This window comes from Monodelphis domestica, chromosome 1 (genome assembly GCF_027887165.1).
Source record: "Monodelphis domestica isolate mMonDom1 chromosome 1, mMonDom1.pri, whole genome shotgun sequence".
Classification (NCBI taxonomy): domain Eukaryota; kingdom Metazoa; phylum Chordata; class Mammalia; order Didelphimorphia; family Didelphidae; genus Monodelphis; species Monodelphis domestica.
The window spans coordinates 103,574,656-103,592,681 of record NC_077227.1 but is presented as its reverse complement, the minus strand read 5'-3'; the positions used below and the strand labels follow the sequence as shown (position 1 = coordinate 103,592,681).

At 35.8% G+C, this 18,026-nt stretch overlaps 1 protein-coding gene across 5 annotated transcripts in view; it reads right to left on the bottom strand.

Annotated features, from left to right (window-relative positions):
• Positions 1-1,673: 1,673 nt before the first annotated feature.
• Positions 1,674-18,026, bottom strand: part of GPAM (glycerol-3-phosphate acyltransferase, mitochondrial) — a 74,141-nt gene continuing 57,788 nt past the window's right edge. For all 5 annotated transcript variants that reach the window (XM_007479011.3, XM_007479010.3, XM_007479012.3 and 2 more), the window contains exons 14-22: positions 17,266-17,384; positions 14,622-14,692; positions 13,787-14,051; positions 12,891-13,033; positions 11,355-11,432; positions 7,798-7,938; positions 6,659-6,848; positions 6,248-6,306; positions 1,674-5,369 (exon numbers count right to left, since the gene is read on the bottom strand). In XM_007479011.3, the coding sequence (XP_007479073.1) occupies positions 5,253-5,369; positions 6,248-6,306; positions 6,659-6,848; positions 7,798-7,938; positions 11,355-11,432; positions 12,891-13,033; positions 13,787-14,051; positions 14,622-14,692; positions 17,266-17,384 (1,183 nt within the window). In that variant the 3' untranslated portion in view covers positions 1,674-5,252. The remainder of the gene's footprint in view (positions 5,370-6,247; positions 6,307-6,658; positions 6,849-7,797; positions 7,939-11,354; positions 11,433-12,890; positions 13,034-13,786; positions 14,052-14,621; positions 14,693-17,265; positions 17,385-18,026) is intronic.

Below are 18,026 nucleotides of genomic sequence, written 5' to 3'. Positions count from 1 at the left end.
CCACTCCAAACTGAAATAACTCTCCAAACTGAATTAAATTGTAACTGAATTCAATTGTCCTGAACTCATTCCTTCACCTCCTTTTAAAAAGATTTTTCTCTTATGTCACCTCCCCTAAATTTTCACGTCTACCAATCACAGTAGATGCTTTTTTCCAGGACTGCCCATTCTTAGTTTTCACCTTCTTCGGTTTTCACCTTCTCTGGGTAGATTAAATCTTCTGAGTACTTCACACCTCCTTGTTAAGCTTACCTTTTATAAGTTACTTGACCTTTTAGTCTAATTTAATTTAATTTTTTTAAGTTAACCTTTACAGGTACTTAACACCTTTTTGTATTAGATCTAAAAATAGACCTAGCTTAAGATTCTAGCTTTACTATAAGGTATGAGTTGGGGACTTTCATTGTTCAATCAGGAGTTTACAACTTTATCTTCCCCTAAGGCACTGTCTGAGTAGGGTGGAGTAATTTTAAAATTTCCCAATACATTCTTGATTCTTGTTAGACCAAGTATCTCCATAGTTACAATAAGGGAATAGCTAGACCAAATCTTCTAAGGTACAGTCTGAGTAGTTTTTAAGATTCACACCTGGCATCTGAAGTCCAATACCTTACATATTAATGATGCCTGTGTTTGGAAAGCCAAGATGGATCTGAACTGGTGGAAAAAAACTTGAACCACAGAGGTTGAGACTGGCCTTTTCATTGGCCATTCTCAGAAAGGAACAATTTATTTCAACACAAGGGAGACTTTATTTGTCATTTAGCCTCATTCAGTAGAAGTGGCTATAGAAACTTGTTCTGCTTTCTTCCCTGTCTTCTGCAATATCAATGTTTATATGAATAGGACTTTGGTTTGTTTTTCAGGAGTAAAGGTGCCATCATCACTACCACCACCCTAAAAACAGTTATACAGGATCCTCTCTTTCCATTGTTCATATTTTCACTCAATGCTGATTGAATAATTATTAGTTTCTTTTAGCTATCCTTCCTATTTATGTATTATATTTAAATATAACCATTAAGCAATCAGGAAGGTGCAAATTCAAAGGAATTTTTTTCAAAAGTTTAAAATATTCATTGTATCTTAAATATTCAACACCGATATTCTAGGATAAAAACTATGGGACCAAGGTGATTGCATTTGGCCAGGTTATGGGTACCCCCTCAAGATAATTACACAACTAAAGAAAATGCATATATTTCAAAAGCTAAAATTTCAGCCAAACTACCTGGAGAGCTACTTTTATTTCTGATGTGCATGCCACAGTTATAAATATAGTGTGTTTTGTTTCTGACAAGAGATGTATGGCAAAGAAAAGAGAAATCCAACCTTGGAGTCAGGAAAACCTCATTTTAAGTAATTTGATTCATAGTTATGTGATTGTCTGCAACTCACAACTTCTTAGTGCCATCAGGTAACTCGTTAAGATTAAGTGACACAGCTACTGCCAATGTGATGGAGGTAAAAGGAAAACTCCATATTGGGAGTTTTCCAGTGCTAATAAAGTTAAATGTCCCTAAAAAAATGTTAACTTAATGATTTGTATAAAACTAAGGGGAATATGAAAAGGTTCCTAGTGATATGCTTTTGCACCCCACCCTATCCTCTTTGGAATAAAGTAATAACTTCTCTCCACCTCCCCACTTCTCAGAAAGTGCAGAGACATGAAGTACATTGTGATTTTGTAATTTATTATAATAAAACTACATTTCTGTGCTTCTGACATGACATTTAACAGGCATAGAAATTAGCTAACATTTCCAAATTGGGTTAGTTCACAGACTCAACAGTTATTTTTTACATTTTCTATCCATATTTTTTACAATATTAATGTGGTATTTTTATGTACACAAACAGGCAAGTATTTTAAAAACTGCCAACACGGCATTTCAGAGTTTGAAATATTAAAATGTCAAAAATTTCTTTCAAAATGTAATCATTAGTTTTTTTTTTTAACTAAAATGCTAGGTACCAAGTCTGCAGTTCCTAAAAAGAACCAAATTGATTTTTACATTCTAACTTTAGCAAATTAGAATTAGCAAAAATCAATGAACAGGTTCCACCCTATCTGAATTCTAGAACTACTTGTTTGCAACAATCTGCTTCAGTCATGCCAACCAATATTTACTTCTAGGTCTGAATCTATTTGCCCCAAATCAGAGCAATAGCTCTGAATGTTCAGTAGAAAACCTAGATCTTTGAGATGAACCACCCTTGACCTACCCTCTAAAAGAAAGGCTTCTCATTTTAGGAACCCAATATCACAGTAGTTTTCTGTGCTTATTAGCTTCAGGGGAAATAGGTGTGTGTCTATATGGACATAGCTGCATTTATATACACACACATTCACATTATATACCCTTTATATGCAACATGATCACATAACATGCATGCTTAATTTACCTTTTGCTTCAGTTTTAATTTATCACTGATTTTTTTAAATGTCCAAAATATAGTTAAATATTTCCCAAACTGCTCATAATCGAAATTCACAGTAAATTAAATTCAGATAGTATTCTCCTCACCAGTCTCCATTCCCAAATCTATAAAGTACTTTCTGTTCTAGTTCAACAGATTTCATTGTTTTGTTTTTAAGAGGGAGAGAAGTGATTCCTTCCCTGCAGTCTGAATTACACAGGATATTTTCATTTAAGAAGAGTGAAGTTTCATATTGCTTAGGCGGTCCTTCATTTACAGCCTCCCCCTAGAGGACATGCACTTTGGTTTGACTTAAGTGCATGCGGTAGAGTAAACCAGAATAACCTATTTACAAGCACCTAGTTTGTTTAGCCTTAAATGGAAGCCCCGTCTTTAAGAAAGTATTATGCAGAAAATATCTCTATTAGCAAAGAGGATGCTTTAGCTACAGTCAAGTGGGATGGAGCTCGTCAAGTGAACTAAAAATATTTCAGTAGCTGAGGCATTGAATAGTGCAATATTCTAAAACTTATCTCTGGTGTCAGTACCTCTGCATTAGTGTAACTTTGGTTGAGATTTTCTTCCTTAAAAAGTTTTCAAAGCACCTGTTAATAACAAAAAGCATGCATAATTATGCTCACAGTGAATTATAGTTAAGTGGCAAGATCATTTTGCTGCACTTCCCAAAGCATTTGACTAGACTTCTACAAAAGACATGATGGGGCAGGACCTAAATGTATCAACAGGAAACAAAAAGAGAAGTTGTTATTCTCAAAGCAGGCTCAGATTTTACATAGCAGATCCCTGCTGCAGTGACTGTGTAGTGGGCCTTCCTATATCAGTTCAACCAGCAAACTACAACAAAGCTGGCAAACTCTTAAATTGAAAATTAGGTTTAAAAAAGGGTAGTTTCCTGGGTTTCTTCCCCAAATCCCCTAAGATGATTTTTTTAAAAGGTCTGATTCCCAAGTTAATACAAAACTAATAAAAAAGGAAGCTTCCCTAAGTATTTCTTCCAAGTGTAAGTATCCTACGTAATGTGGATATGTTCATTCCTTGCTAATAACTTGCCTAAATAAACTGGAATGTTAAAATATGAATTTTATCATCACATCCCCTAGCACAGAGGTCTGGAACACAAGGAGACAGGAAGGAAGGTGCACACACTTCAGATTAGTTTACTATCAGAATAACCACTTGCTTAGTTTTCCATAAAACATCATCAAAGAATAACTTGTGATTAACTTGGAATTTGACTATGAAGAAGGATTATATATATATATATAGCATCACTGTTGGACGTTTTAAGTAAAAGGTTTTGTGTAATGCCAGTTAGTAACATATATCCAAAAATCCCTGATCTTTCAAGAGATATTATTAAATAGTGTTTAAAGCCAAAGTTATTGGTATTAACAAGTCTTGGTAAATTTTACATTAGATTCAAAAATAATACACTACATTCACTGGGGGGAAAAACTCTTAAATTCATAATACCAATGGAGATAATGAGCAGCAGTCCATTACAAAACATTTTAATGTCACATTATCCTTAAAGGATCATCAACATTAGTGCAATTAATGTACAATTATGCTGTCTCCTAACGAAATGGCACGTGCCCTTCACAAACAGACAGCCTTTCATAATTATTTGCCCACTATGTGGTCTCAATAACAATTCAACATGATAGGTTTTGGCATGTAATTTCCCTGTAATTTTGAAGAATCATGGATTTTTCACAAAGCTAAACGTTGTCCATGCACAATTACTTCACAAAGCAGCTGAGTTACAAGGTAGTGGCTTCCCAGCCACAGCACCGTAGGCTCAGATCTCATCACCTGAAGAAAAGGCAAGTTGAGCTAAATCCATGGCTAGGTGGGAACCTTCTAAGAAGCACCCAAATGCTACAGAAATAAATCAGTGCTGGACAATTCAGTAGGTGGCAATTTCCTTCACACTTCAGAAAGAAGTAAAGACACGATGCTATGCAAGGTGCACACCTTGCCGAGATAGATATAAAACAAGAGGTCCAGAACACTAATTGAATGATCATTTGTATACTGCGGTCAATAAAAACTCAATGGCACTTTTTGCAAAAGTGAAAGATACTTGGCCAGCTCCTTTTGAACTCTGACTACTTGATTTATTCCTTGCTATGTTATTTATGGTGATTTTAATTTCTTGACCTAAGCTATTATTTCATTTCATGCAGGCCTATAACAACTTTTATATCAGACCCCTAAAGAAAACATTGATCCCAGGCTACAATTTGTATCAGCCGATTCAATTCTTAAAGAGCTTTCTGATGAAAGGTGCATATATGAAAAATTATATTACTCTATTTTTTTAGAGAGTAAAAAAGTGAGTGAATTGGATGATTTAAACTTATTTTAAAAAGCACTTAAATCCTGGTGGATTTGCTGAAAAAACTATGTCTGCTAAACAAGCTCAGGGCTTTTGCTTATCACTACATTTTTTTTTTGCGCAAAACTCAATAGGAATTAGACCTTAAAAGTAGTTATTTAAAATGTAGTTATTCAATAAAATCCAAAATAATTTACTGAGATTTCATTTTTAAGTCTACTGATTTTGATCTGCAAATTGAGGCTAAATCCAAGTGTTCACTGTAGGTTATTATATTACTGCAGAAGAGGGATTATCGCAAATCCATGGATGGAAGAAGGCACTTGTCTTCCAGTGGATCCAGGCAGATAAGGTCCTACCACATCATGGCACCTCCAACTGTTGGGCCAGTGAAATCCTGGAGACTGTGCTGGCCTCACCCTCCCCATCCCCTTTATTTTTCTTTTTAGGCAAAAGTGCTACCGTTCTTCTATAATACAACAAAGCTTAAAATATATTCCAGTAGTTTCTGCCGGTTACACTGAGGTAGAAAAGTGTTGCTTAACTCCAAAATTGATATTCTCTTTTGTTTTGTCTCCTTGAAAACCTAAGAAAGAAGGAAACAGATCATGTTCAATTTCTCATTTTCTCTCTATTCCACTCTGGCCTTCCACCTGCCCTTGGAGCTCAACCTCTTCAGTAACTACAAAGACACCAAAAGTAAAGGGGATGTGAATCCTTGCTTTGAACACAAATAGTTTTATACCAGTCTATTACTTTGATTAAATTCAACTGAATTTATGAGCTATCTATTATGGAAAAATAGTATGCCAAGTGCTAGGGATACAATATGGAAATCCTTGTTCTAAAGAGGTTTTCATTTTACATACACAAGTATAAAATTTTCTATCTGCATTTTTAACAAGTATTATTAACAAGTAAAATGCAAGGTACCAAGTCTGCAGTCCCTAAAACACTTTCAACTGTGAGTAAATAACCTTCAGAACAAAGCCTTGAAAATAATGGCTTAAAGCTTCAATAGATTTGAAATAGTCTATCTTCATTCACCCCTCACCTCTCACTGATTTTACACACATAACATCAAATGGCACATGTGTAATGTAAGGCCATATGGTAATTCTCACTTAATAGAAATAACCATAATCTTATTTTAAAATTAAATGTAAAAATCAAATATAATCACTAATTTAGCCAATTTTTTTCCTGTAGTGCCAAGTACGTGCAGACATGTTATTTATAAAAAGTCTTAGAAAAAGCATTTGAAATGAGCAAGATTATGAGCCAAAAAAATTTTCCTTACCCATCATCATCCATAAATGTCTTTGTCACCCTGAAAAAGCATACATACACACTACCCCCACCCAAAGCACTGCAGGGGTGGCTTACATGATAGCTATATCTCACTCAATACATATAGAATGAAACTGAAAGTAATTTTCTCCAATATCAAAAATGGATACCTACCCCAATATCCTTAAAGATTTTCACTGCATTCTTCACAAGACAATATGTAGCACTCTCAGCTGTGTGTAAAAGGGGAATGAAGACACTGAGGTTAAGAGGCAACCATGGTATGACTGCATTGCTAGTATCAGTAGAAAGACTACATGGCAGAAGGGGAAAAGTCCAAGCCTACAGAGAGTAAGGAGATGAATTCTAGGTCTAGCTCTGCCATTGTTTGTATGTTTCTTGACTAATTCATGCCTTCCCCTCTCTCTGGGATGCAAGTATGTTGGTAGTATGGGGTAGATGTCTCTAAGGTCCATCTCTAGCTCTTACAATCTAAAATCATATTCACAAATCAAAGTATAAAAGTTACTTTCCCCATTTCTATCACTAACTTCACCCCCCACTCAAAAAAATGACTCAACGTACCATATACAGCAACATTCCTTTCTGTTCTGGTTATTAAGTATTTGTGTAACTTCTGCAGATACTCTGGTTCTGAAATCGGGCCACTGAAGTTATGGATGAAGATGGCAGCTGAGCTATAGGCCTCTAACAAAGGCCCAAGGAGCCTTTGTAAGAAGGTGAGGAATTGCTGGTGTTCTTTGGACTGACTCACCTGAAAAATACAACAGGATAATTTATCATTAAAAATAATGCAAACTGAATCTCAAAGGAATATTCTTTGGATAACTATTTAAGACAGACACTCAAAAAAGAGATTAAATCTAGAACACATCTTACTGTCACTATTTTTTTTAAGTAAGTGATTTCTGTACAGACAGATATTCAATAGAAATAATCAACACTGAAGTAGAACATGCTAATGCTAAATAATTAATAACAAAACCTTTGAATCACCTACCCAAAGAGTACCAGCAGAGGCTATCCAAAATGGCACCTAAGCCAAATTCCAGAATCATGAGACTTCCCTCTCACTCACTACCTTCCTAGCCAGGTCTCTGGGGCCAGTCTGCTGGGGTACATCAGGGGAAGAGATGTGAAATCAGTGACTCTCATATGTAATAAAGGGTGTGTTGCAAGGACCAACTTGAATCCAGAAGATAGTAAGCTGACTGAGGGTAGCCATTTCATTTTTGTCATAGGCCCAGTCAAAGCTGAATGTGATGTATACTGCAAGTTTTTTAATAAACAGAATTCAATTTGATGCAATTATGCAATATGCAAAAATGCAATTACATTTTTGAGCACTGAGTCTGTGTAGGGCAGAGTTCCAGAGACTGAATTAAGATGACTATGATAGGGATCCTTGGCTTCAGAGAATTTATGATCTCTCTGTAGTTATTATACATGGATACAAATCAGAGTGTGGACATTCCTTAGGAGACATAAGTGCTACTGGTATTCACAAAAGGATCACATATATACACACACACACACACACACACACACACACACTTATAGCAACAAAATGATTTATGCATACTACTCTTCTTGATTTTTCTAATCCTTATTTCCTTTATACCAATAAACAATGAAGTGAGGTATTATTTTTAGTTGCATCAACATCACACTGATATAGCCTACAGAATTTCATGCAAAAATACCTTTAGGTAGCAATCTCTCTGCTCTTCACCAAAATCACTATCCTCATCTTCTTCATCACTTCTCCAAGACAAAGGCTCAGGAAGTTTCTTCTCCCAGGACTGTTCAGCGAGACCAGGGCTAATGTCTTCTTGGTCATCTTGCTAAATTGGGAAAAAGTGTAGCAGTCAAACAGAGACCACTAATTAGGTGCAGGCATACAATATAGAAAAAGGAAAGGACTGAAAGTTTGAGTTCCAGCTAATTCAATCTATATGTTGGTTGGTCCCTTTTGAATTTTTCTCTGATCCAGGCTATAAATCTTTCTATGCTTTCCTATTTTGAAGCAGCTTCCTGGCTACTATCCAGTTCCTCCCTCAAATTCCTATGAAATACCAACCAAGTAAGTAAAATCAGAATTCTGAAATCAACCCTGCCCCCCGAAATTGCTTGCCCACATTCACCACAATACCCCTATCAATTCTACCATGGAGTATGATGATTAAAGTCAAAATTAAGTGGACAGTTCAACAAGTCAACAAGCATTTTTTTTAAGTACCCATAAGTAGCCACTCTGCTAAAAAAATAAAGACACAAAGCAAGGCAAAAAACAGTCTCTGCTTTTGAGGAGCTCCCAGAACAAGAGGCCAAGCAACACATAAATAACTCTGTACGAACTATAAAAGGAAAATCCACAGAGAAAAAGCACTAGAATTAAGGGGGCTTGGACAGTGGAATTTTTGCTCGGACTTGAAGGAAGTCCAGTGGTAGTGAAGGAGTTATGGAATGGAGTGAATCAAAATGCACATACTCAGTAGATTGTCAAGGAATAGCAAAACCACCAGTGTCACTGGATCAGACTATGGGGGGAAGGTAGAAAAAGACATGGGAGGTGAGGGGGGGGAGGGAGCAGATGATGAAGGACTTAGAAAGTCAAATATTTTGTATTTGATTCTGGAAGTGCTAGAGAACCACTGGAGTTCCTCAAATAGTGTGGTGAGATGATGGGGCCTGTACTTTAGGAAGACTGATTTGATATAAGACAATAACTAGTGAATACAGATCAGGTGAGGGTTCTATGAGACTGGAAGAAGCATGGATATGTTTGTAAATAATAGGGAAGCAGCCAGCATACAGAGAGAGACTAGAAATAATTAATAAGAGTGGGGATGCCAGAGGAGACAATCTACTGGAAAACATGGGATTGAATGGGATCACTTGTGCATGTGTAGAGCAGGCTATTTTTTCATGTGAGACAGGAGTAAAGGAGAAAATAGTTGCAGCAAGCATCTGAGTGATGTGAGATGAGGAAGAGAGGAAAGGATGCTTTTAGTGAATAGTCTCAGTTTTTTCAGTGAAATATGAAGCAGATGAGAAGTCAAGAGGGAAGCAATGAGAGAGGTCTGAAGAGGAATATGGTTTGAAAAAAGTGGCATGGAATAGTGAGTCAATTAGAGAGGCATCAAAAGATTTTCTTGCCACAGTAAGAGCCTGGTTAAGATCATGTAACATAAATTTGTAATGGATCCAGTCAGGATTGTTTAATTATTTTCTCCAATTTCATTCATCAACATTTGAGTTGGTATGAAGGTAAAATATGATGGGAATAACCCAAGGCTGAAGCTTGGCAGGGCAAGAGCAGCAACAAGATAAGTGAGGTAAGAGACATGAGATAAGGATATAGCATAGAGTTGAGTTGGTTCAGTAAGAGGTCATGATGGAGAATGGAGGAGAGGATAGCCATTACATAGTTGATAACATGGGAAAGAACTGAGGGTTCAAAGAACTGAAGGGCATGGTGAGGAAAAAGCCAACATTTGCAGTTGTAGGGCAGAAGAGAAGGTGGAATAACAATAGACTGAGCAGAAAAGGGAATTTATGAAGATGGAAGTGGTACATTTGTAGATGATGGCAAAATCATATATCAATTCAGTGTGTAGTTGATATAGGATGGAAATATAAATCATGGAAAAATGAGTTAAGTTGAGGAACTAAAGCGTTAGAGTGTTTGAGAGGATATCAACATGTGTGTTGAAGTACCCTCTTATAAGTTGGGATGAAAGTTCTGAATTCATTAAGAAAAGAAGGGGAGTGTCCTTGAGATCAGTAGGTAGTAGCTACCAGAACCATTACTGGAGAAGTAGATATGGATTGACTGAACCTCAAGAGGAGAGGTAACTTCTTGATCGAACAGCTGACTACATTTTCTATGCACATATGAGTTGTAAGATAAGTGGTCTTGAAACCACCCTGCCAGTCTCCCTTAACAGGAGACTGTAGCTTATAGAATCTATACATGGAAAAATACTATTAGCATTTTTAAGAATAAAACAGCTGTGTCCAAAAATTCTATCTTGCCAACTACCAGTTTCTTTCCCCTCTGCACCTGCATAAAATCCCCTATGTGACCTGAACTTTGATATACAAATTGGCCAGTTCTAGGTAGTCACAAAAATCAGGGTTTAAGTATACTAATGTCAGAAAGATATTTTGGAACATACAATCTATATCCTATTACCTGCTGTTTCAGGGAAGGAGAAAAAGGAGAAGAAATGGGAGAATCTTGATTGTAAAATGTCAAAAACAATTTTTAAAACTGAATCTACATGTAATCTGGAAAAAGTATAATAGTTTTAAAAAATATTTATGAAAAAATAGAAAAAGGGAAAGTACTTTAGAGTATATCTCCTTTCCACTGGGGGTAGATCTCCCCTCCCCAAAAGCTTATCTCTCTTCCCCTAAAGCATGCCACTTCAATCAACTACCTGAATAGATCCATTTCTCTGTGCTCCCCAACATAGCACCCACCCTTTTATGATTTTTATTAAAAATTATTTACATATATATATATATATATGTTTGACTTGTATATTGGTCCCCTTCTCTCCTCCCCACACCACTCTTCTCTATTACTTGTCAATAAAGCTAAATGCTAAACAGGCTGCCATTGTTATAATACATTATTCATTACATTCAAATTCATTAATAGGTTTGTTTCCCCAACAATCTCTGGCTAGCTGAAGGGCTTTTCCTTAAATATAATCCAGTTCCCAGGTAAGGACTTTTCCTTTTGACAGTCTCATCTCTAGTTCAGGCTTGAACACTGTGAACTCAGTCTTAGAAAACCATGGTCAAAAGGGGAACCTCTATCATTCCAGAAGATTCCCTTATGCAAAAGAATTACCACAAAACAACATGATATATTTGGACGGGTAGGTAGCAAGGTGGAGAGAGCTCCAGGTCTGGAGTCAGGAGGACCTGAGTTCAAATCTGGCTTAGACATTTCCTAACTATGAGACCATGGACAAATCACTTAACTTCATTTGCCCTTCTGTCTTAGAATTGTTACTAAGACAGAAAATGAGGGCTTAAAATAAATAAATAAAATTCAACAGGTCATGGATTAAAGCAAGGCTATCTTTCATACTATGCCCACAAAACTTTCATATTGACAATCTAAAGTTATTCCAGGCTAAGATTTTCCGTCTACAAAATGTTGTTGGTAAAGACAGAATGTAGAAAGTAAATGGTGGAGGACAGGAAACTAGATGCAAAAATAAAGATAAATCATTAATCTTACCTCTGCTACCACAAGAATGCCATACTGTATAAACCTTCCCACTGCTTCATGACAAATTTGGTAAAATGTCTGGCAAGGCTGAAAAGAAAAATATTTTAGAAGTAAACATTCTAAACATTTTTCTCAGTGTTTTATCAGGTAGCTGACAAATATCTTTATGTTACTTATTGTTGCCAAAGTAAATTTTAATTTATTGCCAAATCAATTTTTTTCAGAATCTCTTCTTCCTGTAAGCTCTAAAAGAAGAAAAGATCGTATCTTATTTAATTCTTCAGGTTATCATCTCCCATGGGACCAAGTGTACCAAAGTTATGACTAAAAGGATCAGAATACAGAGCTGATTAGAATTAACATGGCCATCATTTTCTTTGGTTTAAGGACCTTGTCCTAGAAAATACCATCTTAAACATAATGTGGTTACATGCCACTTATGGATAGGGAAAAGGCCATCTCCAGCCTAGAGGTCATATATAATTCCCCACCATCCTTCCTTTGCTGCCATGCCTCAAATGACGTTCAATAAATCAGGTATCAGTACCCTAGGAATTTTCCAATGAGATTCTCAATCTCTTATATAAGAAAAGGACACGAGGATAAAATATAGTCTAGAATGCTCCATGGCCACCAACAGATCAAATCACTGTGGCACAATCTCATTTTTGAATCCACATATTTACCTGATTTCAAACAACCAAAATAAAACAATTCAGCAGATACTAATTTAACTGGGATCATTCTAAGAATCTGGTACCACACTGAGAGAATTAATCAATGACTACAACTTGAAGTAATAATGTTTGAGTAGGGAAGACACATAAACAACTAGGTACACACAAGATAAAAAAGTAAACCAAAGATATTTCAGAAAAACAGGCATTAAGCAACAAGGGGGCCCAGGAAAGTCTTCTTGCAAAGGACTTATGCTGAAACATGAAGGAAAGCAGGGAAAATAGAAGACAAGAGGTGAAAATGAAGAGCATCCAGGCATAGGAGATGGCCAGAGGAAAGATACAGTGATGGCAGATGATGTGTCAACTGCAAGGACGCTGGTATATTATAGCTGAACGACAGAGTTCATAGAGGAAAATAAAGTTTAGTAAGTCTGGAAAAGTATGAATGGGTCAGGTTATATAAAAAAAGGATTTTTCTGTTTGATTTTGAAGGTAATATAACATAGTTGATTGTATTCAAAATCTTTCAAGACTGCTGGCAGAGTGGGCAGGCAGATGACAATCTCAAGAATCTAGAGTCACCACTAAGACACAAAAGGCATTATAATAAGATTGTATAAGAGAGCAAATATTATAGATTCAATTGATAAGACATAAATTAAGTCTATTATTTCCACAATTGTGTACCATGATGTCTGTAAACCAATATATACAGCTAATTTTGTTCCGATTTGTCAAGATGTAATAAAAAGCTATAACATAAAGGAAAAAACTTTTAAGAAAAAGACTGCAATAATCTTTTGAAAAACATTTTCAAGAAAAGGAAACAAATAGGAACAGATGCCACAATTAAATGTTTACTTACTAGTGATATGGTGCCTTCATTAGAAAGCAGATAACATAAGCCAGCAGCCTTACGGACGAGTTGTTCCTGACTAATCATGCAGGGTGATGCACTCCCAGTCCCCCCAGAGCACCTTTTATTCAGGATGGCATAAAGGCTGCAAGCTAAATAAACAAAAGCAAAAAGGAGAAACAAGAGCTTGAACTTTCTAAGAGAAACTTAGGAAAGCAATATAAGATAGACCCTCCAGGTTACTAACAGATTAAGCTGGCCAACTATTTTAGTTTCTAAAATGTAAAAAAAAAATAGTAAATAAAAAATTTTATTTAAGAAAATGGTCTCCATAGAAACATTTATTGAATTTTAAGTGAATCTACCTTTCCATGGCCCTCCACATGTTACCTGGCCTTTACAGGCTCAGTTCCTAGCTTCCTCCATGAAACTTTCTTTTCCCAACCATTGTAGATCACACTGGGTTGGATGGCCTCAGAGAAGCCTTCCAATTCTGATCCTATGAGTCTCCCCTTCTCTCTACTTTTGTTACACGTGCTGTCTGTATTATAGACATGTTGTCTGTATTTCATCTTATTCCGCCTTACACTGCTATTTAAATTGTGTATGTGTATAACTGGTTTTGTCTTCGCAAACAAAAACAAAAGCTCTTGGAAGGTAAGTTTTCCATTTCCTTTACTACCTCAATCAGTGCACATCATAGTGCTATATACAGGGAAGATACTTACTAAGTGAATAAAATACCATGTTTTGGGGGACTTTTCCTGATTTTTTCAACCTAGTTCTATAACTGCAAGACAAAATCTGTTTATGTTGTTTGTTTGTTTAAACCATGAAGCTCTGCTTCGACACCTAAACTGAAGTCTTCCCTAGACTTATTTAATAAGTGCCATGGATCTACAAACCCATAATGGCCTCCATGATGAAGACATGTAGCACCCCATTGCTGTAGAAATTAAGTTCAAAAACAGAAGGAATAGTTGTGCTTGGAGTAATGAAGAATTCATCATTTCGGCTGGTGTTGGTAATGGTAACACAGTTTCCCAGAAGCTGTATTGCATGCATAACGACATCTTCTGAATTTCCTGAGAAACCCAGGTCAAAATCTCGAGCCAACACTTCCTCCTTCATAATAAAAAAGTCTTCTACCAAGGTAGAAAGATCAATTCCCTGGAGAAACAGAAAAAGGGCCTCATAACAATTAAGTTAATTGTATGGAAAAGTCAAGATGCCAAAAATATTTGATTATTTTTGTCCTGTCTTCTTCATGTAAAGAGAAATTATTGCTCGCCATTAGAACTCGTGGAAATAGGGTCAGATGGCATACAAATACATTTACATATCATTGGGATCTAGTTTAAAAATATGCAAGATAAACTATTTTAAAACAATTTGATTTTTAAAAAGGGTTTTCCTCACTTTGGAATGATAAAATGTAAACTGAATTTGCTTTTCAACCATGAACATTAACAATGAATTCTTTACAACTTCTTCAATAATTAACATATATCCTACACAAAAAGTATGTAATTATATACTCTGCTCCACATGCACACTGTGTATTTCTTCAAAAGACCTCCTTGGAGACCTATCGTCTTACTCTTGTCTTTTGTACTTCACAGCCTCTAAATGAGGACTGGATTCATAGCATATGCTCAACTAAATATCTATTTATTTGTGATTAAAAATTTTTTTCACAAAAGTTTTATAATATACTTCTTTAAAATACCATGGACTTACCTGCCGATGTCTGTAGAGTAGTAAACAGGCCACTATGTGTGTTGACATAACAGCACATGACTTGTTAGCAGCTAGAAGGGGAAAAAGAAGGCTTAAACTTTGTACCATAATTTGGAAAACATCTATGTCTTAAATAAAAAATATTTAAGGACGAAAAACAGGTCATTGGCAAATTTATTATAAGTGTATCACTGATATATTGTGTGTACACTGGCACCTAGCTAACTTTTCAATATGGAAAAGATTTAGGTATGTGACATATACAATACAGATTCCTTTCAATAGATTTTTCCCCTTCCTGATATACCCCCAAATTGCTTAAGTTTTACCAAAGAAAACAATCCCACAGGGCGTTGTACTCCTCTCATTTTCCTATATTTTCATTTGTAGCATATTTTTATTTATGTATTTGTATTTCCTTGATTATAAACTTCCTGTGAGCTAATACTGTTTAATAATGTGCCCTTTTATTTCTCACAGGTTTAAAAAAGTAGAGAGTAAGCACTTGCTAAACGAATGACAAAAATTCATGTGTATACAGTGGTCTTCAAAGTATTTTCCTTATAATCCCATGGAATAACTTCAAAACCTCAGTTTCCTCATCTGAAAATGGGGATAATACTCTGAACTGGTTGGGTGGCTTGGTCATCACCAGAAATTAGTAAACTGGAATTTCAATTTAAGTCTTCTGATCCCAATTCTAGTGGTTTTTTCCCCCAATACTGTCCCTCCAAAATTATCAAAACTGGAAGAGGATTTACTGAGAGTTTAATCCTTCCTGCATGTTATTTGTCCCCACTTTTATCTACTTTATGTATAGCTCCAAGTCTTCACCCTTCTTCAAGATATACCTTCCTATTTAAATTTTTCTCAGCATATTATTATAGTTCATAAAAAAACACTTAAGAGTATTGTGCAAAAATACAAATTATAAATAAAATGGATAAAAGAACATGCAAGAATGAGAAAGGACATTATCAGGTGTTCAAGAAGATGTCAAATGGATTAGGTCTTCCCTTATACTAAATAATGATAGAACAGAAGTTTACAACATATCTAGTAACCAATTCTTCAGACTGTTTTATGAACCTATCCACTTGCAATTTTTTTTAACTAACAAATCCCTTCCACCCCTTCTCAGACAAAATACTTCAATATTAATGATGAACAAAGTCTCAGAAGAAAAATGTTACTAGGATCATCAAAAGTCCTTTTTTAAAATTCTCAAGTACCTAGTCACCCTCATTTCCACTATGTATATTAATTTAAAGGTTCTATCAAAAGCAGTAAAGTCACAATGTAGTTGGGAAAACAGAGGAAAGATTGTACTTTGGCCCAAACCAGGGGAAACTACCTATTAATAAAAACATGCAAGTCATCCATCTAAAGGGAGAGGAGAGCTTCCCCACATACATATATGATCGTCTTTCTGTACATGAATAGTAATTCAGGGCCTACAATCACACTATAGCATTTTGGTGGCATTGCTCCATATAGAGAAGCATATGACCCAGATGGAAAGAAGCTATTTTCATACCATCCCAACCCTCTTCCCACAATAACTTATGATATATTATGGTACATATGTAAGCTGAAATGAGGGCTTAATAGTGTTCTCTGAAGTTCCAGTGTGCTCAGATTGCATCTCAAATTTGTATCATTTTGCCCTCAACACAGAATTTGCTTTCCTGTGTCAAATAAACAGAAGGGAGTGAGAAAAGGAAATCCTTCAAGGCTTTGTATCAATCAGCAACAGCCACTCAGCTAGGTATAATCCTTTAGAATCACAACTGAGGGGGCAGCTGGGTGGCTCAGTGGATTGAGAGCAAGGCCTAGAGACGGGAGGTCCTGGGATCAAATCTGGCCTCAGACACTTCCCAGCTGTGTGACCCTGGACAAGTCACTTGACCCCCATTGCCTAGCCCTTACCACTCTTCTGCCTTGGAGCCAATACACAGTATTGACTCCAAGACAGAAGGTAAGGGTTTAAAAAAAAATAGTCACAACTGATTAGCCTGTTGGAAACTGAAAATTCAGCCAGCTAGTGACACTGGTGGAAAGAGAGAAAAGAGGAGTTTCTTCCCTGCTATTTTTCTATGTCTCTAATTTTCTGGAGCCTGTCTGCACAAAATACTTGCATGGAGTCCTGTGACCATCTTAATCTTATTTTTCTGTCACAAAATCTTCAATGTCAAGAAGACCTAAAAGCTCCAGGGTCCAAGTAAAGTCTGAAGATAAGAGAAAGAATCTGAAGGACTAAGCCCATACTGTTTACCTCATTATTTAACTTTTACTCCAAGTAGAATGCTTTCAGGATGTTGAGTTAAGAGAAATATTACATATTTAATTACTTATTATAATTTACATAAGAAGCTCATTCACAGAATTTATCAAACTAGAGATAGTTCATGATGCAGTTAGTTGAAAGTCTAAAGTGAATCGACCTTAACAGATGCATGTGGTAATCAGTTTGTATTATTCAAATTTACATATGGGACATGAAAATGATTAACTCATCAAAAATAATAGTTATTTCCAAAACCACATAGAAACATTTATGGCCCAGTAAGCCAAATTACATTAATTAAGCTTTAAACTAAAACAAAATACAATTCAGATTCAAATACTTTGCTATTTCACTTACTAAACATAATGTGCTCAGCAAGATTTGCTATTAACTTCCTCCTGAATGCTTCATCATTTACAGTTCTGGATTCATTAACTGTAGCTTCTCTACCTTCATCAGCAACATCATCGTTAGGTCTAAAGAAAAAAAATTTAATTTACATTTTAAAATTAATGTTTAATGGAAAAAATGTTTTACATGGTTGCACATGTGAAATCTATCTCAGATTGCTTACCAGCTCAGGGATGGGAAAGAGGGAATTCAGAACTCAATATTGAAAAGAAAAAAAAAAGAATGGGGAAGGGGGGGGGTAACTGGGCGGCTCAGTGGATTGAGAGTCAGGCCTGGAGACACGAGATCCAACATTCAAATCTGGCCTCAGACATTTTCTAGTTGTGTGACCTTGGGCAACTCACTTAACTCCCCCACTGCCTAGCTCTTACCACTCTTCTGGCTTGGAACCAATACATAGTATTTATTCTGAAGACAGAAGGTAAAGGTTAAAATAAATAAATAAAAGATTAATTAATTAATTACATTTAAAAGAATGTTAAACATTATTTTTACATGTAGGTAAGGAAAATATTATTTTTTTTAATTAATATTTAAGGGAGTGGCTGGGTGGCTCAATGGATTCAGAGCTAGTTCTAGAGATGGGAGTTCCTAAGTTCAAATCTGGTCTCCAACACTTCCCAGCTGTGTGACCCTGAGCAAGTCACTTAATCTCCAATGCCTAATCCTTACTGCTATCTGCCTTAGAACCAACACACAGTATTGAT